General features: G+C 38.8%; 1 protein-coding gene across 1 annotated transcript in view; it reads right to left on the reverse strand.

Moving 5' to 3' along the window:
• Window positions 1–27,026, reverse strand: part of dnah5 (dynein, axonemal, heavy chain 5) — a 202,299-nt gene that overhangs the window by 107,741 nt on the left and 67,532 nt on the right. The window contains exons 11-26 of the mRNA XM_055659224.1: window positions 25,083–25,298; window positions 24,060–24,167; window positions 22,072–22,157; window positions 20,695–21,016; window positions 19,006–19,212; window positions 17,308–17,479; window positions 16,161–16,306; window positions 13,965–14,139; window positions 13,452–13,694; window positions 12,827–13,017; window positions 12,631–12,730; window positions 11,788–11,930; window positions 7,054–7,255; window positions 6,337–6,572; window positions 5,227–5,445; window positions 4,844–4,906 (exon numbers count right to left, since the gene is read on the reverse strand). Of these exons, the coding sequence (XP_055515199.1) occupies window positions 4,844–4,906; window positions 5,227–5,445; window positions 6,337–6,572; window positions 7,054–7,255; window positions 11,788–11,930; window positions 12,631–12,730; window positions 12,827–13,017; window positions 13,452–13,694; window positions 13,965–14,139; window positions 16,161–16,306; window positions 17,308–17,479; window positions 19,006–19,212; window positions 20,695–21,016; window positions 22,072–22,157; window positions 24,060–24,167; window positions 25,083–25,298 (2,829 nt within the window). The remainder of the gene's footprint in view (window positions 1–4,843; window positions 4,907–5,226; window positions 5,446–6,336; window positions 6,573–7,053; window positions 7,256–11,787; window positions 11,931–12,630; window positions 12,731–12,826; window positions 13,018–13,451; window positions 13,695–13,964; window positions 14,140–16,160; window positions 16,307–17,307; window positions 17,480–19,005; window positions 19,213–20,694; window positions 21,017–22,071; window positions 22,158–24,059; window positions 24,168–25,082; window positions 25,299–27,026) is intronic.

Consider the following 27,026-nt stretch of genomic DNA (forward strand, 5'->3'; position numbering starts at 1 on the left):
GACACAAAAGAGGAACTTTGGCAATAGTGCTTACAATAGGGGCAATCATTAGCTCCAATATTATTTACTAAAATTCTAAAACCAGCTTGGCATTGTTAGGTAACAAAGCCATAGGGTGATGTTTTTTCCCCCGTTCGGCCCCATCAATGGGGTACTAGGGATATTCAACTACACTCGGCATCTGGAATTCTCAGAGTTCCGACTGACCTTCTAAATCATGGTATTCGGTCATACAGGGGATGGTTTAGAACCATGTTCCCTATTGAACATAGCCAAAAATTATTAATTTTCCAGTGACTGGAGGCTGTCATCCATGCCATAAGACTATGGATTATGGATTTATAGAGTCTAAAGACCCACTGCACGGCATTGGGCTGTCAGACAGGACGATGAATCTCATCTCACCTGCACTAAGACTGTCAACACGGAAGCAGTACCTTTGGACATCAAGAAATGGGGCATATACTGCTTGGACAACAACCTCGACCAAAAGGCCAAGAACATTCTGGCCGTATTGGAATTTTAACAAGCCTCCATTATGATAATCGATGGAGCTACAGTGCCATCAATAGTGCCACAAGTGCACTCTCCAATTACCTATCACAAGGAACGGAGCGGCACGCGGTGGGAACGCACCCCTGGTAATAAAACCAGGTACTCCGAAATCTGGGACGTGGGTGTCGTTTCTCAACATGCTGAGGAGCTTGTAGCTCATAACAGCGTTGTCACTTCAGTAACAGACCAGGAAGATGGTTATGCTCATGGTGCTATTTACCGCACAACAAGTCCAGCCATTAAGCAAACTGAGCCTGGACTCCCTGATCATCTCACCGAGAAACTGGTGTTGTCATACAGGATTTAATAAAAGAAAACAGATCGGGTTTCCTCGGGTCAAGTGTTTGAATTTATGGTACACCCATATGGCAAACGACCGTGTATAGCAAGACACATCTAACAATATATGGAATATACTAAGAACATTCGAGGTCAGAAAATGGAGTTGTTTATCTCTTAAAAAGAAACCGCATGAAAGGGTCACGACTCAAACTATATTAGGTGGCTCAAATAGGTCCTAAAAATGACACTAATGTTTTAACTCTCATTCCACCAGGGCTGCAGCAACATCCGCAGCAAAAATTGTACAGGGCTATGATTCTCAAATTTTTAAAAAATGTTATATATAATTTTTTCATTATACCACACAACTCTTTGTATAATTGTGTTTTAAAATTACTAATGATGCTCTCTCCCAATACCCAAGGCAGTTGTGAAGCATGGACTCGTTCCACGGCATGAGGTCACAGAGCTTTGAAATCTTCACGAAGTCACTCACGTGACTCCGAAGTAAAATAGTAAGATTAAACGAGAACTTACCAGTTTGAAGTTTGATCTGTATTTTATGAGGAGTTACGATGAGGGATTTCGTGCCCTCCGCTCCCACCCTCTTATGATCATATCAAAAACTGGTATCTCTTTGATAATCTTACTATGTTAGATCATTATAGGTTCCTGTGACCTCACACCGCTGCTTTGAAGAATGACACGCATGCGTGGAAGCGGGGTTCTTCACGAAATCCCTCATCGTAACTCCTCATAAAATACAGATCAAACTTCAAACTGGTAAGTTCTCGTTTAATCTTACTATTTTCTGACAATAATCCCATTGCATGACAGAGGCAATGGGTAGTTGGAGATAGTCATAGCCTGGCTCTTAGGTGACACAATATTACGTCACTAATCAACCCATTTCTGACAGTAAAATTTGTAGATGCTGGAATCTTGGGCGATACACAAACTGAAGAGTTCTGACTAGAAACGTCATCTAAATAGTCCCTCCACAGATGATGCCTGACCCACTGATTTACTCCAGCAGCATGTGTTTTAACCCATGTCTGATTGATGCTTTGGCTTTGTATCATGCCGGCATGAGCTGCTTTGTTGCTGCTAATTGAGAATGAACTTGAATACTGTCTGCTGGAAGGTGATTTATAAAGCAACTAAAGATGTAGGGACCGACGACAGCAAACATCTGATGTCCCGGAGTTGGAATGAGTGAACAATGTTTAATTGTCCTATTATCAGCAATGGAATTATGAAATTCTTCCTTGCAGCACCTTACTGGACCCATGAACCACAATGCACACATAACGTACTATAATCAAAAATACAGTTAATTAATAACAGTAATGCCAGATAACTCCAACTGTTAAAACAAAAGTTCGAGTGCTACCAAAAACACAGTCCCAGACAAGTTCATAGTTGCTGAGATTATTTGTGTAGTGTTCAAGACTGGTGGTTGCGGGGACAAAGCTATACTTGATCCTGGTGATGATAGTTTTCAATTTTCTGTACCTTCTACCAAGTGATAAGGTCGAAATAACAGTGGCCAGGGTGGTGTGGGTCTTTGATTATATTGGTTGCCTTTAAAGCATCACCAATAGATCCCTTTGAAGGTGGGAAGGTCAGTACCTGTGATGGAAAGGGAAGAACGCATCAATCTCTGTAGTTTTCTTCATTTCTGAGTGTTCGAGTTGCTCAACCAAGTCACGATGCATTCAGTTGGTATGTTCTCTACCACATATTTGTAGAAATTCAGCAGAGTACTAGTCGACATACCTAGTGTTTAAGAGGGAACTGCAGATGCTGGAGAATCGAAGGTTACACAAAAAAAGCTGGAGAAACTCAGCGGGTGCAGCAGCATCTATGGAGCGAAGGAAATAGGCAACGTTTCGGGCCGAAACCCTTCTTCAGACTGATCGGGGGCGGGTGGGGACAAGAAAGGGAAAAGGAGGAGGAGCCCGAAGGCTGGGGGATGGGAGGAGACAGCAGGGGGACTGAGGAAGGGGAGGAGACAGCAAGGACTAACAAAATTGGGACAATTCGATGTTCATGCCCCCGGGGTGCAGACTCCCCAAACGGAATATGAGGTGCTGTTCCTCATAGGAGGAACAGCACCTCATAGGAGGAACACCTCATAGGAGAACAATTCCTCATAGGAGGAACAGCACCTCATATTCCGTTTGGGGAGTCTGCACCCCGGGGGCATGAACATCGAATTCTCCCAATTTTGTTAGTCCTTGCTGTCTCCTCCCCTTCCTCAGCCCCCCTGCTGTCTCCTCCCATCCCCCAGCCTTCGGGCTCCTCCTCCTTTTCCCTTTCTTGTCCCCACCCGCCCCCGATCAGTCTGAAGAAGGGTTTCGGCCCGAAACGTTGCCTATTTCCTTCGCTCCATAGATGCTGCTGCACCCGCTGAGTTTCTCCAGCTTTTTTTGTGTAACAGTCAACATACCTAGTTTCCTGTATCTTCTGAGTAAGTGGAGGCAATGATGAGCTTTCTTTATGATTACCTGAATGTGCTGGGCACAGGAAAGATCTTCAAGAGATCTGCACACCAAGGAAGTTGTAGCTATTGACACTTGCTATCACCATCCCATCAATGAAGACAGGTTAATGAATCCTCAGGTTACCCCTCCTGAAGTCAACAATCAGCTCCTTGGTCTTGTCGAGGTCAAGGACAAGATTGTAGTTCTGGCACTAATCAGGTTTTCAGTCCTCCGTCTGTACTCTGACTCATCACAACCTGGTATTCATCCACTAATCATGGTATTGGAATTCTGTATGGCTGTACAATCATGGGTTTAGGGAGAGGAGTGCAAAGTATGATTTCTGCCAGAATATAGCAATCTTCCATCCGATGAGTTATGAGTCTAACTAATGGTGTGTTTTCACTTTGATTCAGATTGACTTCAGCTTTACCTTCCTTTTTCCTACCATCAAATGCTGCCTCAATGTCAAGTGTAGTCACTTTCCTCTCACCTCAATATACCTCACATGCTAAGGCTGTGTTCCTGATCTCCTAATTGACCTTGTTGCACCCCATATTCTTGTTTTATCTGTGCTTTCTCTGTAGCTGTAACACCATATTCTACGCTTTACTCCCTAAAGGGCCTGTCCCACGAGCATGCGACTCCATGCGGCAAGCACGACCTAACGTGGTCGCTTGAGCCGTACGGCCTCGCGGGGCCGGTCCCACTTCGATCGCCAGAGCCATATGGAGTTGTGCGGAGCTAGTCCCGACATCGCGCGGGGCTCCGAAAAACTGACACTGTTCAAAAATTCCGCACAGCAATGGCCTGCCGGCCCGCAGCCGCCTCGATGCCGTACGCACCGCCTCGACGGGCGTGTGCAGCGTCGCGACACCTACGTCACACGCGAACTTCCCACGGACTTCGATCGAACTTCACATCACTCACTCGACCTCCGCGCGGCCCCCACTTCCGGTTTGGTCGCGCTCGCCGCATGCAGGCGCATGCTGGTGGGACCGGCCCTGTACGGGGATCAGTCGACCTCCGCGCGGCCCCCGCTTCCGGTTTGGTCGCGCTTGCCGCATGCGACTGCATGCTCGTGGGACAGGCCCTTAACTCTTTTTCCACCGCCTGGATAGTATGTAATAAAGTATTTCACTATATCTTGGTACACATGATAATAATAAACCAATACCAGATTGTGCCACATAATTCTGGATGACACACACATCTGGTGATTGGATATCAAATTGAGAAATTATAATTAATTAGGTTGCTGGTAATAACAGACCACATGAAACAAATTGATTGTTTCCAATTTCTTCATTCTACCAAATCCCTCTCACTCTCATTCACTGCATCACACAATTAATGTGAAGACCCACATTTCTTCAAATGAAAGAAGGAAAAATGGTTAAAAATATTATATTATTCAGCGTCGATTTTAAAAACTCAAAATGAATGACAGCAAATTTGCATAAAACTGAGAAATCTGTGGACCGCACATTGAAACCACAATTATAATGGTGAGAAAGTACCTGAGAAATGATGAGCCTATCACTGGCATCCTGCGGTGCCAACCCTATAGCCATTGGACCTTCCTGCAGAGCAGTAAATGAAAGCTGTATTCACCAAAGGTTCAATTTATTCACAGTTTAAGAATTAATTATTTCTAAATACAAAATAGTTAAGGTTTGAAAATAATTTGTCTGTTTATAATTATTGTAAGGAGAACAATATTTTTACTGCACATTTCTAACATTTTAATTGTTTTTTTACATTTAGTGGTTTTCAAAATAGAAAGCGTGAAAGGCAAAACAAACGTTTTAAACACAGAATCAACATTTTGATCAGTAATAGTTTACTTTAGCTTAGTTTAATGCACTAATAAAAATGCCTTATACTAACACTTGTTTCATACCTTTTCATAATCTTCATAAAATTCATTACAGTCTTCAATGAATATCTTCACATTGCTGATCAATTCTCCTCTGAAATTTGGTTGCAAAGCAACAAGTTTATTCTGAATCTCACTTGCACGCACTAACAGTTTTTCCCAAACGTACCGTAGAGTGTCTACCTTCTCTATTTCTTCCTTGGCCATAGGCAATTCATGTTTATTTAACATTGCATATGATTCCTATCATAATAAGAACAATTATCAGGTTGAAGTTCAATTTAATTATGGGGAATCACAGAACAAAAATAGAAAATTAAATTGCCGATACATACAGAACTTCTCAGGGTAAAAATGAATGAGAGAGCTTATTAATGCAATAAAGAGTATTGTGGTCCAGCATTTAGCACAGATGTGAGCATTGAAACAATGTTCACAAGTTCGATCAGTTTCTTGCAATGAGAACTCTTTTCAAAGGTTTAAACCAAACAGCAAAAAACATAAAGGTTTTAAATATGGTTTTCACAAGCCACAAACAAACTAATAGCTTCTTTTTAAGGGTTCTACCATTTCTCCAAAATAACATTCTGAAAAAGTATAATAATTTTCTTTTTAACCATGGTATTTAGCAAAACATGAGAGAATGCAATCATTTTTAAATTACTTACATTACAATGGCTCTTAAAAAAAAAACTATTTTTTGTCACCACAATAGGATTGGTGCTTCTTCCGCTTCTTGCGTATGGCGTGCACAGCCTAAAGTTGTCGGACAACTTGATCTATTTGATCTTATTTGATTGTGCACGCCGGGTTGATTGCATTTGTCGAAACAGGGCGGACCACGTGAAGGTTGCAATCTCCCACCCCGGATTGGTGCTAAAATATTGGTACTGGTGACCCCACACCAGTTACCAAAATACTTGCCTAAACCAGCATGTGGTATTGATTTTTTTCAGGTTATGCTCTTCAGCTACAGAATATAGTTTCATAACAAGGGAAAAAAACAATTATGGCATGAAAATCCTTCTGCGTATTATATATTCCCTTACAATTAGAATTATTTTGCAACATATTTTACATTCAGCTTATGCAAACAATCAGATGAATGAAACTAAGTAATTTCAAACAAGTTACCTCAATGGGTCCCACTTGGAAGTCAATGGGAATTTGTTGTTCTCTTATTTCCTTGAGTGCAGCCATGGCTATTCTGATATCATCCAAGTCCTTGATAGGTCGATTTAATCTTTTGCTGACTTCTTCGATGAACGTAAAAATATTCTCCATCTCAGTACAATATTTTTTATTGCAGTGCAGACCAAAACCTGTCATCCATGCTTTGTTTTCTGAAGTTAATGCCATTTTTAGGTCAGCTGAAAAATACACCAACCTATTAAGGTCTTGACTTTAAAGATTGGACTGCTATTTTGATTTTAAACCATTTAATGGGCAAATTAAATATATGCCTTCCTAAATATATAGCTAGCAGAAATCAACCCCTACACCTCCATACACATTTCCAACCCCATTTGTTCTCTTTCCCACAACCACAAGATATTCATGAATTCTGAGGTGACAAAACGGCTACCTAAACACCTGTTTTGAGCCACTGAGTAATAAATGTGAGCATTTGAATAGTAACAAGCGTTGCACAATGCACATAAGTGAGTAAAAGCAGCATCTCAAGGAAAATAATGCACTAAAAGGAGAATCATAGGAACTCCCCATACTCAAAGGATCATCTTCAATTTATCACTTGTAATGTCATAAAATAAGATATTTTAAAAATAAAAACATTTCTTTATAACAAAATATGGCAATTCAATAGATATTTAAACATTTTTATTACTTTACCAGTGTAAAGAGCCAATGCACCAACACAAATGTATTCCGGCTCAGAATTGATTTTTGATTCCAAATGCCTATAGTAAAGAATCCGTGACTCAAACTCAGACAGCAGAGGACTTCCTTTCATGAAGTCTCGAATTGCCTCTTCCCTCTCTCTCCGCCAAATGTGATGGTAACATGCAAATTGTTCCAGAGCAGTAAGAACTTCCTGAAAAAAAGCAGGAAAGAGGTAACATTCCATATTTTCAATTACCTTAAGATAACGTTCATTAAAAGTTAGAGATTCATCTGCTTATTCAGTTGGACTTCAAAAGAATTACAGGGAATTACTTAGAGGCGTGGAGTTTTCCTTATCCCTAATCAAAAATTGTCCTTCAGACAACAATGCATTGATTATTCACTTCCGTTAGTTGTTATATGCAACTGGATTTTACATTTGGTATATATTACAATTTGTTGTATTTCAAAATAATGATTGCATGTTAAGTGCTTGAAGACATTCTGAAGTGAAAGATAAATGACACACGCATATTTACATTGTTTCTTAAGGCAAGAGCAAGTCAACCCTAATAGCTTATTTTTTATTCCTCAATTGTTATGTTATTGCAATTATGCGAAAATATCATAAATTAATTTTGCAGCATAATCACCAAACATGCTACCAAAGACACAACGGATGTCAATAATTATCGGGTAGAACCATTCTTTACTAAACATAGTGAAGTAGGATTTTTGTAATGGAATGTAACATGGAGTCAAATGGAACATGAAGATTACAAACTTCCAGTTTAGCTTCATTGGCCAGAGAGGGATGAAGTTGGTGGCTGGAGAACAAATTTTGTAACAGATTAGCCTAACTTCTAGTTTGACAATTCAATGATACTTTATTGTCATATGTGCCAATGTACAGCAAAATTTTTTGTTTTGCACACTAGCAGGTAAAATCATATATCTATATTACTAAAAGTCTGATCTTGACCACTTCCTGTTCTGTATATTGATTTTAGAAAAAACGCTGCCACTTACGGCTGTGATGTTTGGCCATCTTACTCAGAGTCCCCCTCTGCTGTGCAGGACAAGAGGATTTTTCCCATCGATGAAAAATAAAAGATTTATTAGTGTTTAAAAATGTTGAGATTCTCTCTCCTGAAGGCCACTCCCGTTCCGGAGGGACCATAAAACCCAGAAGTGTTGAGTGCCTCAGTCAGTCTCGGCAAGATGGGGGAGCGAGAAGGTCACGTCTCCCAGTCTGAGCTGTAAATAACACTGAACACATGTCTACTAAACTGTGAGTGGTTTTACTGACCTGTCAGTGCCCTTAATGTGGTTTGAAAATATTGTTTGGAAATGCTAAAGTTGCCATGCCTTTGGTTTGGAAATGCTAAAGCTGCGTTGCTTTTGATTTGGAAATGCTAAAGCTGCCTTGCCTTTGGTTTGGAAATGCAAAAGCTGCCTGGCCAAGTTAAAGTTTCCTTGCCTAGAGTTGGGATTAACGGGTCCCTTTCAGAAAGGCAGGCAGTGACCAGTGAAGTACCGCAAGGCTCGGTGCTGGGACCACAGCTATTTACAATATACATCAATGATTTGGATGAGGGATTCAAAGTAACTTTAGCAAATTTGCAGATGACACAAAGCTGGGTGGCAGTGTGAACTGTGAGGAGGATGCTATGAAAATGCAGGGTGACTTGGACAGGTTGGGGGAGTGGGCAGATGCATGGCATATGAAGTTTAATGCAGATAAATGTGAGGTTATCCACTTTGGTAGCAAAAACAGGAAGGGAAATTACTATCTAAATGGCGTCAAGTTGGGAAAAGGGGAAGTATAACGGGATCTGGGGATCCTTGTACATCAGTCTATGAAAGTAAGCATGCAGGTACAGCAGGCAGTGAAGAAAGCGAATGGCATGTTAGCCTTTATAACAAGAGGAATCGAATATAGGAGCAAAGAGGTAATTCTGCAGTTGTACAGAGCCCTAGTGAGACCACACCTGGAGTATTGTGTGCAGTTTTGGTCCCCTAATTTGAGGAAGGACATTCTTGCTATTGAGGGAGTGCAGTGTAGGTTTACAAGGTTAATTCCCGGGATGGCGGGACTGTCATATGCTGAGAAAATGGAGCTGCTGGGCTTGGCCACTCTGGAGTTTAGAAGGATCTCATTGAAACATATAAGATTGTTAAGGGTTTGGACACACTAGAGGCAGGAAACATGTTCCTGATGTTGGGGGAGTCCAGAATCAGGGACCACAGTTTAAGAATAAGGAGTAAGCCATTTAGAACGTAGACGAGGAAACACTTTTTCTCACAGAGAGTGGCGAGTCTGTGTAATTCTCTGCCTCAGAAGGCGGTGGAGGCAGGTTCTCTGGATGCTTTCAAGAGAGAGCTAGATAGGGCTCTTAAAAATTGCAGAGTGAGGGGATATGGGGAGAAGACAGGAACGGGGTACTGATTGGGGATGATCAGCCATGATCACATTGAATGGCGGTGCTGGCTCGAGGGGCCGAATGGCCTACTCCTGCACCTATTGTCTGTTGCCTTGGCTAATTAAAGTTGCCTTGCCTTCTATATAATTAAAAATCTAATCTTGACCACTTCCTGTTTTCGCTTTATATTGATTTTAGAAAAAACACTACCACGTCCAGCTGTGATTTTTTGCCATCTTACTCAGTCCCCCTCCGCTCATCAGGTGCCAAGGATTTTTCTCATCGATGAAAAATAAGAGTTATTAATGTTTAAAAATGTTGAGATTCTCTCTCCTGAAGGCCACTCCCCTTCTGGTGGGAGGGGGGGAGGGACTATAAAACCCAGAAGTGTGGGCGTGGCTCAGTCTCTGCAAGATGGAGGAGGGAGAGGTCACGACTCACTGTCTTTAGTGGCCTTGCACCCTGCTTGAAATGGTATGAAACTGCACTTGAATTTGGTGGCCTTGCACTCGGCTTGAAGTGGTAAGAAACTGTACCTGAATTTGGTGGCCTTGCACCCTGCTTGAAATTGAATTTCAATGAATAGCCGTGAGTCAACTGCCAGCCCACCAGCCGTGAGTGAGCTGCCAGCACAACAGGCTTGAGTGAGCCACCAGCTCAAGAATCCATTCAGCCCACAATGTCCATACTAGCCCTCTGGAAACCAGTCCCTTCAGCCCACAACACCCATACTAGTGCTCCTTGACTGGTCTGTGAACCCAATTCAACAAAAGCAGCAACTCAACTATTCTCCTGTCAAATTCACTAAAGATTTACTTTGATCAATGTAATCACCCTGCACACAATCTTCACGTGCAATCATAAATCTGATCTGTTAAATTATAATAAATAATTTTATAGAATCGGTTTATGGATAATTAAAAAATGTTGAGAAACATTTAGATCCTTCATTGCTTATTTGTTAAAGACATGCAATTGCCATATTGAACCTTCCATGAAAAGCAAATAAAGAAAATTGTGTTCCATTTTCTTTCACCCTATGGTTAAACTCAAAGTACATCAAGCAAGCTTGAGATTACAATTACCTAGAATACATGAATAATGTATTAAATATGCTTAATCTTCGCTATCATTTTTGTATTGTGATCATGTGGTCATTTAGTTCAGATTCACATTGAAGATAGACACAAAAAGCTGGAGTAACTCAGCGGGACAGGCAGCATCTCTGGAGAGAAGGAATGGGTAACGTTTCGAGTTGAGACCCTTTTTCAGACCCAAAACCTCTCCCATTCCTTCTCTCCAGAGATGCAGCCTGTCTCGCTGAGTTACTCCGGGTTTTTGCATCTATCTTCGGTTTAAACCAGCATCTGCAGTTCCTTCCTACACATTTAGTTCCTTTTGCCTGCTTCATTCCACTAAAGATGTGATTTGAACTGTGAAATACCCTCCAGAAGCTATTCCCCCACTACATCGTGTGAAATGGTTTCAATTTTCTCTCAAACTCAGTCAGAATCAATCAAGTTCACCTGGAGACGTGTGTACCCACTCATTGTTCTGAACACCTTTAGAAACTCATTGATCAAGCAGATTCACACTGTGTAGAATGACATATTAATCTAAAAGAATTGAAAAATAAATAACCAACTATACTTCAGTCAAAAACCCCAGCTGGGTTAATTACTTTGTTGCTGCCTTTCGATTCGGCTAACTCAGACATAAATGTTGCTTTGAAAGCAACTTTTTTTTAAAATTAGAGGGAGAATTATTTTTCATTCAGATGGTGATGAAATTCTAGAAAGGGTGGCCTGAGGCAATGGTGGAGGCAGGTACTCTCACAACATTCAAAAGGTACCTGAATCACCCAAACATATTCAGCTGCCGAATAATTCCTGGTAAATAGAATTATTATACACAGGCATTTGTTAGACACCTTGGCTGAAGAGTCTGTAATACTGTATAGTTGTCTCAGCCACAAATATTTTTATAATTTTTTGAGTAATGTACATTTGAGCCAAATTTGGACACACACTGTTTTCTCACATGAGACGTCATAGAAACAATTCAAAATCAATTTCCAACTTTATACCAAAAGTAAAGCATTTTTTAAAATATTCAATTTTAATTTCTAAATAATTTTCAGGAAATTTCATAATAAGTTTCAAGAAATAATGTTTAATTTTATGCATTAAATGTTGCTACTTAACCCCCCTGATTTTCCCAGGAGAACATCGTCAAAAGTCATAAATCACTCCAGTTTCAGAACTTGTGAGATTGAGGAAAGTTACAAAATGCATCACTTTCTTCAAGCATAAAGACTTACCTTTTTAGTAGAATTAATAGTTGTACTGAGCACAGATCCTAGTTTAATGATCTCCTTGTTCTCAGAAACCCATTTGTAGTAATTCTTTGGTTGTACAGGAATTAGCAAGTTAATCGATGCGGAAACATCAGAGATGCTGTTATCTAAAATGGAGAACAACAGATTAAGGAAGAATACATTGTAGGAATCAGCTCTCTTTGTAGCTTTACATAATTCCTGAAGAAACTCCTGTAGTTATACATTTATTAAGTATAGGTTCCAAGTATAAGAAAATAAAGGACATGTTTTAAAGGGTTATATTACTGCTTGGTAAGAATTAATTTACCCATCAGTAACTTGAACGGAATAAATAATTCATTGCACTAGCTGGTACACATGGTCAGAGTTGTACAGTTCTTTTCATCCACTGCACCATTGCCAACCACCATACATATCGATATTAATCAATATTGATCATGAATAGGTGACGTTTCTGGTCGAGACCCTTCTTCAGACTACATGGTTAGGTAATGTTTTTTTAATCCCATTTGCCTTAATTAATTACAGTTCTCTCCTTGCCAATAGACAATAGGTGCAGGAGTAGGCCATTCGGCCCTTCGAGCCAGTACCGCCATTCAATGGGATCATGGCTGATCATCCACTATCAGTACCCCTTTCCTGCCTTCTCCCCATATCCCCTGGTTGCGCTATTTTTAAGAGCCCTAGCTCTCTCTTGAATGCCTTGCTCATTCAAGCATCTGTCCAAATGCCTCTTAAATCGTGTTCATATTCCTGCCTCCATTGCAACTTACTGCTTCATGGTAATTCCACGCATTTCAAAATCTTGAGCATTTGTAACATTACCAAGAACACTTCTGATTGCAGCTTCTGGGACTACATCTTCCCAATCACTCTCTCTGCTGCCACGCCTCGCTGCTAGAATCTTTCTTTCACTCATTTTTCTCTACAAAATGAAAGAGGCAATTATTAATAAACAAAATATGCAATAGTTTAGAATATGCTCATATAGAAGATAAAATTATTAATAATCAAAATAAACCTGAGGAATTCTTTCCTTGCTCCATTGTCCAACCCCTCTTGAGACACTGACAATATAATCCACTGTTTTATTCAGAGCCTGCTGCACTTCATCCAGTGCAGGTATCATGATTATATTAGGAATAGACAATGTAATGTTAGTTCTGAAGATAGGGTGGCTTGACTGCTTCTGTTTATTAGAATGGTCATTTTCTGTAAGAAAAATCAAAGCCATGCACTTGAAAAATGAAATGTTAACATTTTTAAAAATCACCTTTTAAAGGAATTTAGTTTAATTTCTACAATTGTGCATCGATATTGCTGCTGCAAGATGAGCGAAAAAAAAGTTAAATTACCAAGATGATTTCACCTTGCTTTTCAACTGCCAAGTTATAAGCATATACGAGACTGTATCTCAAATAATATGACTCATTTTTGCACCATTGCACTGTTTATTGCAATTCTGTCAGTATTCTTTAAAACACTTAATTCACACCTGCTGGCAACCAGTGCTCTGTACAAAAACTTTAGTATAAATATATATAAAGATCTGCCAGCGCTCCTCAGTGTTCTGTAAGCAGCTACTAAATCAGCAGTGCCCTATTTCTATCATAAATATCTGAATATTTGAATGCACTGACCCATACCCATGAAGTAAAGGAGTGAAGATGAATGAATGCGTTTACGCATTGTCTCCAGAGTGTTGCGGGTGACCTTGAGTAATGCATCTACATTTCGGTGGCTGAAGTAGGACAGTAGTTCCTTCGCTGCTTCTTCCATTAACTCCAAGTCCTTCCTTTTCCTTCTTGTTAACAGAGATGGGAGACCACTGAACATCTGGTGGTTTGCAGTATGAGAGAAGGAACGGTTTTCACAGTTTCTTTCTTCAGCTGAAAAGATGAATAATGTAGTTTTGTTTTGTCCCATTGATTACATTTAGACAGGTATCAAGGATATATATATCTATTTCATGCTTTATTAACAGGAAAAAAAAACAAATTCCACTATTACAATAAGCTACATAACTATAAATATATTGACTCTTGCCATTCATGCACAGTTGTATGAAAAAGCAAGAACATTTTTTGATCATCTTTACATAGTATTTGATCCTAAGCTTCAATTGTTTTCAATGTCATTTGTTAATTCACTTTTTTTACCTTCATTCTCACCAACTTGTGTTTGTTGTTCATTTCTACTGCTTCCTTTGAATTGCTGCTCCTCTTCTTTACCCAGAGCCTCCAGATCTAGTAACATGTTTATAAGTTCGTTGGCTGCTTCCTCAACTAACGAACTTTTACTATGCAGCACTTGTGCAGCCTTCACACAGAGTTCCTGGCAAAAAAATAAAAATACTATAATGCTATGAGGTGTAAAAAAGGTTTTTCATTAACAATCAAGTATTAGACCCATGTATATTAGAAGAACATAGCAAATGCTGGTAATCTGCAGGACATTTCTAGCATTCTTGAAGATCAAAACAAAATACTTGTTACAGCTTTGCGGGCTCGATATTGAATTCTCCAACTTACAATAACTTGCTTACTCTGATAGAACTAGCCATTTTTGCTATGTTATCCATTGGTGATAATGGTTCTTCTCCATTAATACACACTGCCCAACCATTTGGAACATCACATTTCTTAATCCCCTTAACAGTGCTATTAACCATCGCACCTTATATCACTGCCCCACAGATATTGCTTCAAGGGCCTATCCCACTGCGGGGACCTAATTTGTGAGTTTAGAAGTTTGTGCTCGACTCAAACTCGCAGCATGGTTGACACGTTGTCCTAGGAGGTCTATGTAACTCTCCTTCATGCTCGAGAGAAGTTCCCGCATACTCGCGGCCTCAGTTTGGTCGAGGAGTATTTTTTAAGCATGCTGAAAAATTGTGCGCGAGTAAAAATTGGTCGGCATGGAAAAAAATCAATATTTTTTTACTCGTAGGTTTGGTCGAAGTAGGTCGTAGTAGGTCGGCATGTTATTCATAGGTAATCAAAGGCAATCAAAGGTAGTCGAAGATAATCAAAGGTAGTCAAAGGTGGTCATAGATAGTGTTAGTATAGTCGAAGGTGGTCGTCTTCACTCTCCACTATTCGGTGTCCAATTTTGCAGAGAGCATTGGCGAATAAATCGTAGATAGTCGAAGCTAGACTTCAACATAATCGAAGGAGGTCAAAGGAGATAGAAAAAGGTCTTCTACATGGTCGTAGGAGGACTTCTACATATTCATAGGAGGTTCTCTACATAGTCGAAGGTGGTCGTAGGAGGTGTTCTACTTCAGCGATACAACAAGACCATGTCACTCTCCTAAACCCACAAATTAGGTCCCCGCAGTGGGACAGGCCCTTCAATCTTATCCATTCCTCCCACATCTTCTCCCATAGTTCTCAAACATGTTTTCCTCTTTCCATTATAGTACTAACCGACGTTCTTTGACCTGAAATATTAATTGTTTTTCTTTTCACACCAGTGCCTTTCCAGGTAGTGCCACCTCCTTACCATTTGATGACCAGAACTGCACACAATACTTGGATGTGCAGTCTTACCAATGCCCTGTACATTTGTAACACAACATCCCAGCTATTATACTCATTGTCATAATCAATAAAGGCAAGCATGTCTGATGCCTTTCTGGGAACTATGTACTGTACCCCTCGATCTCTCTGTTGTCAACACTCTCCAGGGCCCTACCAATTATCGGGCAAGTCCAGTATAGCTTCAGCTTACCAAAATGCATAATTTCACAATACTTTACAACTCCAATATAGTTTCTGAATTTTTGTGCAAATAACAAGATAGAAAGAAATGAAAGTTATTGTATCAATATTCTATTCCTTTGCTTGCTGATTCTTTGGCTTGTACTGTGTTGTAAGTTTGGATTGAGAATGACTCAAGCGATGCACCCAAAGCTGCTTTACTAATTGTTGTCAGCTGCATTAACTCGGCCAATCTAATGGCAATTAGAATGTGGAATCAAATTTGCCGTAATTTAATCACCTGTGTAGTCCAGGTAAATGAAGGAAGATGAAGAAAGGTTTTGCTTCATGTTATACTGAAAACTATTAAAATCCCATGCTTATGATGCAACATAGTTCTGATAAACTGCTTCAATTTGATTTTCAGACTCTTTGGCAGCCCGATAACAGGGAACAGAGTTGAAAAATGATGAGTGAAATATATTTTTGTTTTAATCCTTGTTTCAGGAACCACTCAATTCCTCGAAGATCAGCTGACTCACATGTCAGCTGTTTCATGCTGCAATCAAGTTAACTAATCAGGACTTTTTTAAATTAGTCAAGTAAAATCTCCTTCAGTTTGAACATGGACAATTCATAAGTGATTTAACATACCTTAGTTTCTTGTACAAATTCATCACATATAATAGGATCTTCCTCGGGTAGTTTACATAACTGTATTGTGCTCATATCTTGAAGTACGGCATCAATGCGAAATTCTACCAAGTCATTTACACGATTCAACAGGAGTTCGAGTTCATCTGCAGGATATCATGCATAAAATTACAACAAAAAAGCAATTGGTTCTTATCAGAATGTTGCTAAAATAAAGTAAACACGATTAATGTGGTGCATGCCACAGAATGGAAACTTAATAAACAGACTACGTGAGAAGTTCTCAGATCGGCGGTCAATCTGTGTGGACAGACCATTTGGAAAATGTTCCCTTGTGCTCGAGTACATTTCTTTTGCCAGGAGGGTACATGATTGTTGCTCCATTTTTGGGAAGATAATCAATAGGTGAGCTAGGATAATCACTTATCTACTGTTACCTGTCAATGACTTGTGGACTAGTGACTAGGCATTGGCGAGTGAATTGTAGATAGCACAGAACACATTAGGGAAATCAACCATGCCTTTATCTACTAATCGCATGCATGTTATGTACAAAGAATAAGAACACGTTGTTATTTTCTACTTTTTCACCGAGATGCTTATTGCGATTTTGGAAAAACCACTATTGCCTTACTGAAGATTTCATAATTGAATCCCATTAAATGGCAAATTTGCAGCAATAAATGTAAAGGGACCAATACACATCTACTACCATTGACCTATTTTAAATTTAATATTGAATTGTGGGTCATGAATTTGACTGTTTAAGTAAACACATTTGCAATTTTTTTTTGTATTACATTCAATTTTGATTACAGATTTCTAAAGTTGGTACGTTGTTCCTTCACTTTCTTTAGAAATTCCTAATAACATGTTAAGATGTCATCATTTCTTCTGCACGCTGTCCATACTTTGATTTTATTAAACCAAATTCATTTTTTGCTAAGCAAATATATTTTGTCTGCAAAAAGAACTTCTTTAGTACGTTGGGAAAGACTGGTGAGCATTATGAAGACCATCCAAATGAATTACTTTACTTAATAGTTATTCTGGACACGGTAACAAACATAAACTTACCTTTCGTCAAGGTGTTGAAAATTCCAATGTAAAGAACACACAGGAAATCAGCCAGTGAGAACAAACTCACCTAAAGCTTCAGAAACTCTGTTCAGGAATTTGTCGATGTTCATAGAGGTCCAATTGAGGGAAGTCAAGCCTGGCTGCAATGCATTATCCACTTTGACTAAATGCGGACCCATCAGTTGCTCAAAAAAACTTTGAATTTTTGATCTTACTCTTTTGTTTTCTGACAAGATCATCTAAATATATGAAAGAATAACATGATTTATCTTGCAGATTGAAGATAAAACTTCTATAGTTGAGCATGATTATAAAACACAAAATAAATTTCCCAAATCAGATAATTTTGGATGGTGCTAATGGCTAACTTCCTTTCGAGGATCACTACAAATCATCTCATACAAACATTCAACATTATACATAACCGATTCCACAATCAATAATCCAAAGGTATTTTTATCATCCTTCTTTTCTGTAATACCTCAGGTACCTGTTCTCTTGGATTTACCAATCCAGTGGCGTGAAAATTCTACAACACACGTAATTTTGCTCCTTCCTACAATAGGAACATCAGCCACTGTCTGATGCTGTAGCAATTATTTGCACAAAGCTGATGTGATAAGACAAGAGGATTACTAAGTTCCCAAAGTCATTTGGAAATGATTTAAACATTATCAACCCCAGTGCAATAACCAAACATCAAACTATATGAAACACTAGAATTCTTGAAGTACTACTTAAAACATTAAAACAAAAAAGTTTTTTAAAATGTGGATAAATCAGGTCAGGCAGTTTTTGTGGGAAGAGTTGAATTAGTGTTTCAGGTTGATGACATTAACTTTTCTTCCCGACAGATGCTGCCTGACCTATTATTTCAAGAAACTGCAATACAGCTTTTTTGCATTCACAAACCGGTTTAATTCAAACATATGGATGAGGAGTAGGGGTAGCCCCACAAACCTGTTCCACCATTTAATGACCTGATATGGAGGAAGATGTTGGTGCGACTACACTTGAAGTATTGTGTGCATTTCTAGTTATTGTGTGCATTTTCTAGCAGAAATTTTTTACTAGGACTGGAGAGCTTGAGTAATTACAAGGGACCTGTTTCCCTGGAATGACATAGGTTGAGGGGTGACCTTAGAGGTATATAAAATCATGAAGGGCACAGATAAGTGGATGGTCCCTTTTCCCTTCAGAGGTGAATCTAAAACTAGGGGGCACAGATTTAAGATGGTGGGAAAGATTTAAGGGAAGCATGAGAGGTAACTCTTTCCACACAGAGTGTTGTAGACGTGTGGAATGAACTGCCAGAAGTGAGAGAGTTGTGTGAAATTCTGAAGCTTAAATGACATTTGAACAGGTACATGGTGAGAGGGATGTGGACAAAACACAAGCAAAGAGGACTGGCTTGGTTAGGTACATTGGTCGACAAGGGCCAGTTAGGCTGAAAGGCCTGTTTCCATTTTGAACGACTCTACATTGAGTGACTCAGACTGTATTTTACCCCTGGGCCACAAAAGAACCAGAAGCTGCAGCCTTCCCTGGTGCGTGCAGTTCCTCTTTTTTTTTTCCTGAAGCAAATAAACTTAGTGTGAATCTGCATTTGATGATCCACTGTCAGTTAATATAGGCTAAAGCATCAAAAATAAATCCGGAATGCTAGTTTCTTGGGTGTAGTGCACCTCCGATCTCCTTAGGTAACCACGGACAATAAAGTAAATACTAATATTTTCATTTTTTCTGCTGCACCTCAAACCATTACCTGGAGTCTATTATAGTTCTTCTTAAGGATGTCCTGTTTCTGCTGAAATACTTTAGCAAAAGGAGGAATTTCAAGTCCCATCTTGGCCATGCATTCAGTTTCACGTATTAACATAAGGATTTGTGGATCAAAGTTCACAAACAGTTCCCCTGTCTCTGGGGCTTTCACCAGCAATGATGCCTGCAATCCTGCTTTAGCTACTTCAATCTAAGGGGCAATGTAAAAATAAATGTGATAAAATAAATAAGCCATTTCAATCATTGGGAAAATACAGCATTCATTCTATCACAACCAAGCCTTCAGAAACAATTCATGTTTTGGCTCTGGAATGAAATATATTTTGAAATATTTTCTTTTAGCATCAAAAAGCTGCATTTGACCATCAGTGTTTCCTTTCACTGTGATAATGCCTTTTACTTATTATGAGTTTAACTGTCAAAGTTAGGTAATTTAGTTTGCTGCTACATAATTTACATGTTTAACATACTTGTACAGCAGGATTATTGAATAAGTGCATGAACAAAAACAGCTAGCAGTCCCAATTTATAATGACAAACTAGTTCCTTTAGCAAACTTAAGATGTTAGTACAGACATTACAACCACACCTAGCATCTTTGAAATAAGAAACAAAGCACTTAGTCAGCCAGGCATCATCTGCAGAAGAGAACAAGTTATCTTCAAATAAAACATGTTGTTTGACGTGCTGAGAATTTCCTGCTTTTTCTGATTTATTTCAGTCTTCCAGCATACCCAATTTTCTTTTTGTTATTAACGAGTGCCTTTGTTTCTTATCACTATCAATGAATACTGTTGGAAGTTCCTAAGCTTATGAAGGCGTTCAGCTTGCCAATAATATGAATCATTATGGGACATCTTTTTACAATCTTGCCAAAATTAATTCTTAAATAAAAGAGCTGTAAAAACAGAAGTTTCTCAAACTACTCACTACATTAGGCAGCACCAATGCTGAGAAAGGGAGGTGATTGTTCTGAATGATGACATTTCATATTAACAAAAAGGCTAGATCCATTAACTTGCTTTATTTGGCGTTTTAATGCAGTAAGAGAACCCAAATGAAAGACCAAAGATCATAAAAATTTAACCTGTTTCTCTCGAAAGCTGTGGCTGATCTGCTGCATTTCCTGCAGTATTTCATTTATTCTGTAGTACCTGTACTATATTTTGTTTTTTGAACAATGGTCTATTTCAATGAGCTATCCAAAGCCATGCAGTGCCTATGAAACAAATTTGTGCTTTCAGAGAATGGTGGGAGATAAGAAGAGGGTTGGGCAGAATGGAGAAGAGACAAAAGATGGAGAAAAGACATGATTAAATCAATAATCAAACGTGGTATTGTGAAAAGTTATTAAAGAGTCCCACTTTGTTCCTCATATTTATATACTTTTCTTAACCTGCCACCACCACAATGGGGTAGAATATCTCTTCAAAGCAGAACAGCATTTCAAGTTCAACTTTACCCTACCCCTACTGTGTGTATTTCAGACTGATTATCTGGAAATTACAAACTGACATTGCACATTGGAACATAACTCACTAAAGCCTATGGTACAGCAATATTCAATTAGCTGTTATCTTAAACAACATTCTCCACAACATTCTCAGTGTCATCAGTATTGCTGTCAAAAGCATAGATAGTATATATGTTTTTGTTCTCAAGCATTCATTACCTGTCTCAGCCAGCCTCGATGATACAACACCTCAAACTCCAGCAAAACTTTTGCCACTTTATTATAGTTGCGAACAATGCGCTTGGCATCAGCTGTCTGCAGAATGTTTGGCTGTTGTTGAAAAAGTTCCATTGGTTCCTGAATCTTATGGAAAAGCTGACGTGCCCACATAATCTTTCCTGCTATTGGCGGCATATCTCGTGCAATAGGAGGATCATTCTTTTGTCTGGTGTAAAGTTTGGACACCATCTCAATGTCATGTCCATAATTTTGAAGGACTTTCTGGTATTTTTCATCGATAGCAAGATCTGATATCTCAAATCTGGATAAACAACAATTTTTATAAATTAATCAATATTCTTGATCACTACCCGAATAAGCCCCCACCATTCATCCATCCCCAGCTATTATCATGCTTGTGGTAATCTTTTATGGTTCCTAACAGCCTCAAGGACTTGCTATCTGGGCTGAGCAGTGAAATGAAACAGTTCTTGAACAGCTCGGGTGGTGGGACCACTCGTATGGTTTTCCGATGACTCATACTGGCAAAGGGCTTGTTTGTCCTCTCACAGTCACGTAGAACAGTTGAAATTCATATAAATCAAGAAATTAGAAAGTGATAAAAAATTTGAAGACATAAAAGCAGATATATCCGTTATTAACTACAAATATTTAGTCAAATAAACAGTACAAAATTAGTTTATATGGAAGGCCAATGACTATGAAAATGAACAATGCATCACTATGTATGTCAGTAGCTTATAAAATGCATCTGGACCCTCAGCTCAGAATGAGGAGATTTGTCCTGGACTAATTGCTGAGTCCGGGACAAAAATGAGATGTTAGATGTACTAGCATTTGAATTCCATTGCATTCTGCTTCCACAGACAAAGAAATCACAACCAGAAACCCCCACAATTCACTTTGGAGCCACCAACACAAGGTAAAAGGCAAGTCGAGTCAGGGCCTTTTTAAAAGATTTAAGAAGACAACACAAGGAAAAATAAATTTGAATACATGCACCAAAAGATTTTTTTTTAATTTAATCGTCTGACAAATAACATATTAGCCATGAGGCTCCTAAAGCAGACATGAGGCTCTTTACATTCTTTAAATAAGGCGACAATAATGCCTTGGGATCCCTTGTTGAAAGCGTATGAATCGGTGTATTTTGTGGTTAATTTCAAAAATATTTTTGTTTTCATTATTTCTATGGCACAAAGATATCTAACAGAATCAAGATCTAGTTTGTCTAGCTTGGTCTAGCTTCCTCCAAATGAAATTTTGGCCCATGCCCTAAATGTGAAATGAATTTATAGCATCTGAGCTTAAACATGACATGAAACAAGTCTGCCGATATGTAGATAATCAAATTACCTTTCAAATTTCTTCAGTAATGTTAGAGCTCTTTCTGTATTCCTAATATTTTCAACTGTAGTTTCTATAAATATCTTTAGTTGGCTCTGTGGAGGAAGAACATTTCAATTCAGATTCAATACTGGATGTGAAGAGATAATATCACTGTTACTTTAACAAAATAATATGAAAATATGCTATTGTTGCCGTTGGTCACTTGTTCGTGAGTGAGTCCAGGACATCTATGGTATTGAGCAAAACACTGAGTGCTGGAGGAACTCTCCTGGCCAGGCAGCATCTGCGAAGAGAATGGACAGGTGTGGTTTTGGGTCGGGCCTTTCTACAGATTGTAGAAAGGAGTCGTTGGAAAAGAGAGATGGGGGCACGACAAAGCCTGGCAAGTAATGAGTGGATACAAACGAGTTGGGCTTGATTGGCAGATGGATGGGGTAATGACAAAAGTGAAAAGGTTAAAAAGGGACAAAAGGATATCTTTGAGTAGAAGGGGAGTGAAATGTAAAGCCAGAGGGAGGGAAACAGGTGTACGAGGAAAGGGGCAGGAAGAATAAAAGAGAAATTAGGCAGATTTATGAATGATGGAAGGTGACTGGGGGGGTGGGACGGTTGGAGGAATGGGTGTTTACAACCATTTCTCCCACCATCTCCAACCCCTAGTCACCCTGTTCATTTCCCCTCCGTGATTAGCTCATCTCCCATCCCACTGTCCATCATTTCCCCTTTTCCCCCCCCCCCCCCCCCCCCCCCCACTGTCCCTTCCCAGCAATATCCCTCTCTCTGGCTTTACATTTCCCTCCTCTTATTTCCTTATCTTTCACCCTTTTATCTTTTTGTCTAGCTTTTGTCACTTACTCAAGGGATGCATTCGGGAATAATATTTACAGCACGTGGACCAAAATTGGCCCAACACATTTTTGATGGACAACTGGAAATTGACAAGCAGGAAAGAGGGATCTAAACAATGTAAGTGAAAAAAAAACCTGTTTCCATCTCCCCTTCCATCCCCAATCAGACACCATTGACTCTTAAGAACACAGCTGCTACTTTGACCATGGATGGCCACTGAAACTGATGTGCAACAATATTCTATAAGACAATTTAACATACACCATTTAATAGCTTGCAGTGATTAAAATAAACATATAGCCATGAGAATGGTCTTGATTTTTAAAAATCCTGCGAATAAAGAACTTTGTTATTGTGAGTCTTAAACGCTAGCATCAACTCTCTTTCCTCAATTAATCGTCTTCATTACTCGATTTTCTATAACACAAGATTTCTTAAGTATGCAACAATCATGTAAGACCAGAACTATCTGACTATAGAATGTATTTAATCAATCACAATAGGGTACTTATAGTGCGTAGAACAAATCTCCTGACAAACATGGCAGTAACTGGATCATTCCAGATAAGAAGCTGTAGCACTTGATCGTCAGGCCTGCAAGCATTTCATTGCCCAGATAGATCCTTCATTGAATCCAATGGGGCAATGCCAACATCCATTATTTTCCCAGCTCTCTGGCTGGGAAAACCCACCCAATGAAGACCTACTAGATCAATCAAGGAGTCATATCATAATTAGCACATTCAGCTGTGTTTTTTTAAATCTTTCAAAAGTTATTTTAAGTAATGTTAACTTTTGAAATGGATATATTTTCATGGATTGAAATGCTGAAAATTGTATATTACTGAATGAAGCCAGTTTAAGTTATAAGGTGCAATACTCAAGAAACAATTGTGAGATTCAAACTGTAACAGTGCTGTCATACAAAATAAATTTCAAGGCCAAAGACTAAAATTGTTTAAGGCTTGAAAGGGCAAAAGAAATAAAACCCCCAGCAAAGCAATCACAGTGAAACGTGTGTCTGACCTGATGGCCGCTGCAAAAAATAGGCAAACATTTTAATTGATTTTTAGATAATTGTACTTTGCGAACCAAGTATTCTATAAAGCAGTTATCATTTCCCTCACAGCATGCTCAATACTTACATGCACATCATCAGTCTGCTTACAAAACTCATCATAGTCTTGGTCAAAATCAGCTTTCCTCTGATCTAGGAAATTGTACTGCTTCTTCTTCAAAATCGTAACAATACCCTACAAACAGCAAACAGTCTTGAATTGGTCACACACTGTATTAGCAAAATCATTAAAGTGACCACTTTTTATCTTAGCAGTCTAATTCAGTATCTTACTTATTTTATTATTTTGACTCTTTTTTTTTTTAAATTTATAAACAGAGTTCTTCTATTTTGTGAGGACATAGACAATTCATATTAATTCTTGACTAAATAACCATGATTAGAGAATCTATATTGAGCAGTTTGTTTCATTAAATCTTTTTAAGATCATGAATTGCATACATTAACATGTTTTATGATATTCACAGATACAAGACCTATAAGAATTACACATTCTCTATGGTGCATAAAGATTTAGATTGGTACAAGAAGAAATTCAAAAGTTTTTGGGTTTTTTTTTCTATCTTGTAGGTTGAATTTAGTTTTTTTCTTCTTTTTCACAACCTGGAAATGCATTATACATTGCCCTCAGAGAATCAGCTGAATTTGTTTCAGAGACTTTTTTCAGCACACGCCTCAACTGCACCAGTACCAACCTTCTAAATGTGGGAAGATTGTCAACCATTTAAAAAAAAAAAATCCTTGTCCCCTTCCCCCAAACTATTCTTCAGACAGTTTGTGAATCAGTGGCACTGCACCCTTCCACCCTACTACAACTTGTGATGGAAAAATTATTTTGTTATCACAGCAAAACAAATTGATTCAAGATGCAAGGGCCTACAGATGCTGGAATCTTGAGCAAAACATTAAGTGCTGGAAGAACTCAATGAGTCAGGCAGCATCTGTGGAGGGAATCAGTCTGAAGAAGGGTTCCAACCCAAAATGTTGCTTGTTCATTCCTTCCACAAATGGTGCCTGACCTGCTATTTCTTCCTCAAAACAAAAGTGACCGTTGGCATTTCTTTACCTAAACCAAGTTTTGTGAAAGTACCTGAAATTGGGCAGACATTGCTTCCAGTCCTTCAATTTTGGAATCTTGGAGAGCAGAGTATGCAGATATGAAACCAAATACACCAATGATTTTAATCAGGCGTCTTTGAAATGTATCAAACTTGCCAAATATGTACATTTCACTGAAATCAAATTGTCGCTCTGCTGGGCTCTGTTCAAGTTTTTTCTTTATTTTGTGAAAACAGCGTTGATATTCCTGAAAAATGCAACACAGCTTCTTGAAAAGAAATGGATTTTAAAATGAGGATATATCATTATATTTATTGTTTTTAATAGACCTGAAATAAGCGAGTACCTTCATTTCTCAAGGACACAGATTTCTGGAGTATTTTATGACAACAGTTTGGGCAACAAACACATTCAAACACGTGAAATTAATTCAATTTATACTTAACAATTCTGCAGGTAAATAAAGGAGAAATAAAGCCCCAAAAAGCTTAAAATGTTGAGTTGTAGCAAGCTAGTCCAATGTTGAGCAGTGATCCAGAATTCATAGCCAACACCAATGACAAGAATAGTAGCATTTAAGAGGCATCTCACAAATATGTGCATGTGCAGGGCACAGAGGAATATGGAATTAATGCAGCAAAATGAGATTTGTATTGATAGGCATGAAGGTCAGCAATTCTGAGCAACTCATTGAATTCATAGAGAAACTGCAACAAAGAAGGTTAATGCAGGGGGTTTAATAGCTTCAGAATTAGGCTGTATAGGGATTAGTTTAGAGATTTTTAGTTTAGAGATACAGCACAGAAACAGACCCTTCGGCCCACCGATCACCCCATACCCTAACACTATCCTACACACTAGGGACAATTTAGAATCTTTACCAAAGCCAATTAATCTACAAACCTGTACGAGTGTGAGAGGAAACTGGACACCCACACGGTCATGGGGAGAACGTACAAACTCCATTCAGACAGCACCCATAGTCAGGATCGAACCCAGGCCTCTGGCGCTGTAAGGCAGCAACTCTACCACTGTGCCACCGTCTGCTACAGATAGTAAACCAGTTTGAATGTGGCAACTGATGCATGCTCTGCATGCCAGTCGGGATGCTGTTTGGTGCAATGCTAAAACACATCAAGTGTAGGTTTATTATTGTCACGTGCACCGAGGTACAATGTTTTTCAGGCTATCCAAGTAGATCCGATATTATGTGACAAAAATAGAAAGAGCCATGGGAAAGATGCAGAGTGTGGAATATAGTTCTCAGCATTAGAGCACGCCAGTATACAGTTAGGCAAATTTAAATGGCATATTAATGTTTTAGAATCACCTATGTAAATATATTAGATTTATTTTTAAAAAACAGATAAACATGTGACAGATAAATGAATTGAAGACTTAATAGAATACTCAAATGAAGCATAAACATCGGCATGGGCTTTTTGGGTCAGGTTGAAAAAGAGGAAGTAAAATTGCAGCATAAGTGTTAATGCAGCATTTTTTAAATAACATTTATAGAAAATACAGTACGTCTGCATTGTAAGAGCAAGATGAAGTTTTCATTTCAATTTCTGCATTTGAAACAGCAGAAGCTAAACCGTTTGGAAGCTTTTCCATAATTTATGGAGAAAAGCTACGATAAACCACATGTGAACACACATAAAATTTGTGACTTTGAAAGCTAATCAAGGGTTGTTTGTTCTACATCATTCAAATTGAATGATTTACAACCCAACTGCAGGCATTTCACCATATAAAAAGCATAAATCAGAAGTCTGATGAATTTTTGGATGAATGCAGCTCAAACCCACGTGACTGGCATTTCCACCACCAACCAGATTAACACAACTATGATACATACTATCTACAAAATATAGACTCGATAATTGAACAAGGAATGTCATTACCTCCTGGTGTATATGACAATAAACCAATCTAATCTAATTCTAACAACTGCTCCTTCATGTGCACCACA

The sequence above is a fragment of the Leucoraja erinacea genome, chromosome 2 (genome assembly GCF_028641065.1).
Source record: "Leucoraja erinacea ecotype New England chromosome 2, Leri_hhj_1, whole genome shotgun sequence".
In the NCBI taxonomy this organism is placed as follows: Eukaryota; Metazoa; Chordata; class Chondrichthyes; order Rajiformes; family Rajidae; genus Leucoraja; species Leucoraja erinaceus.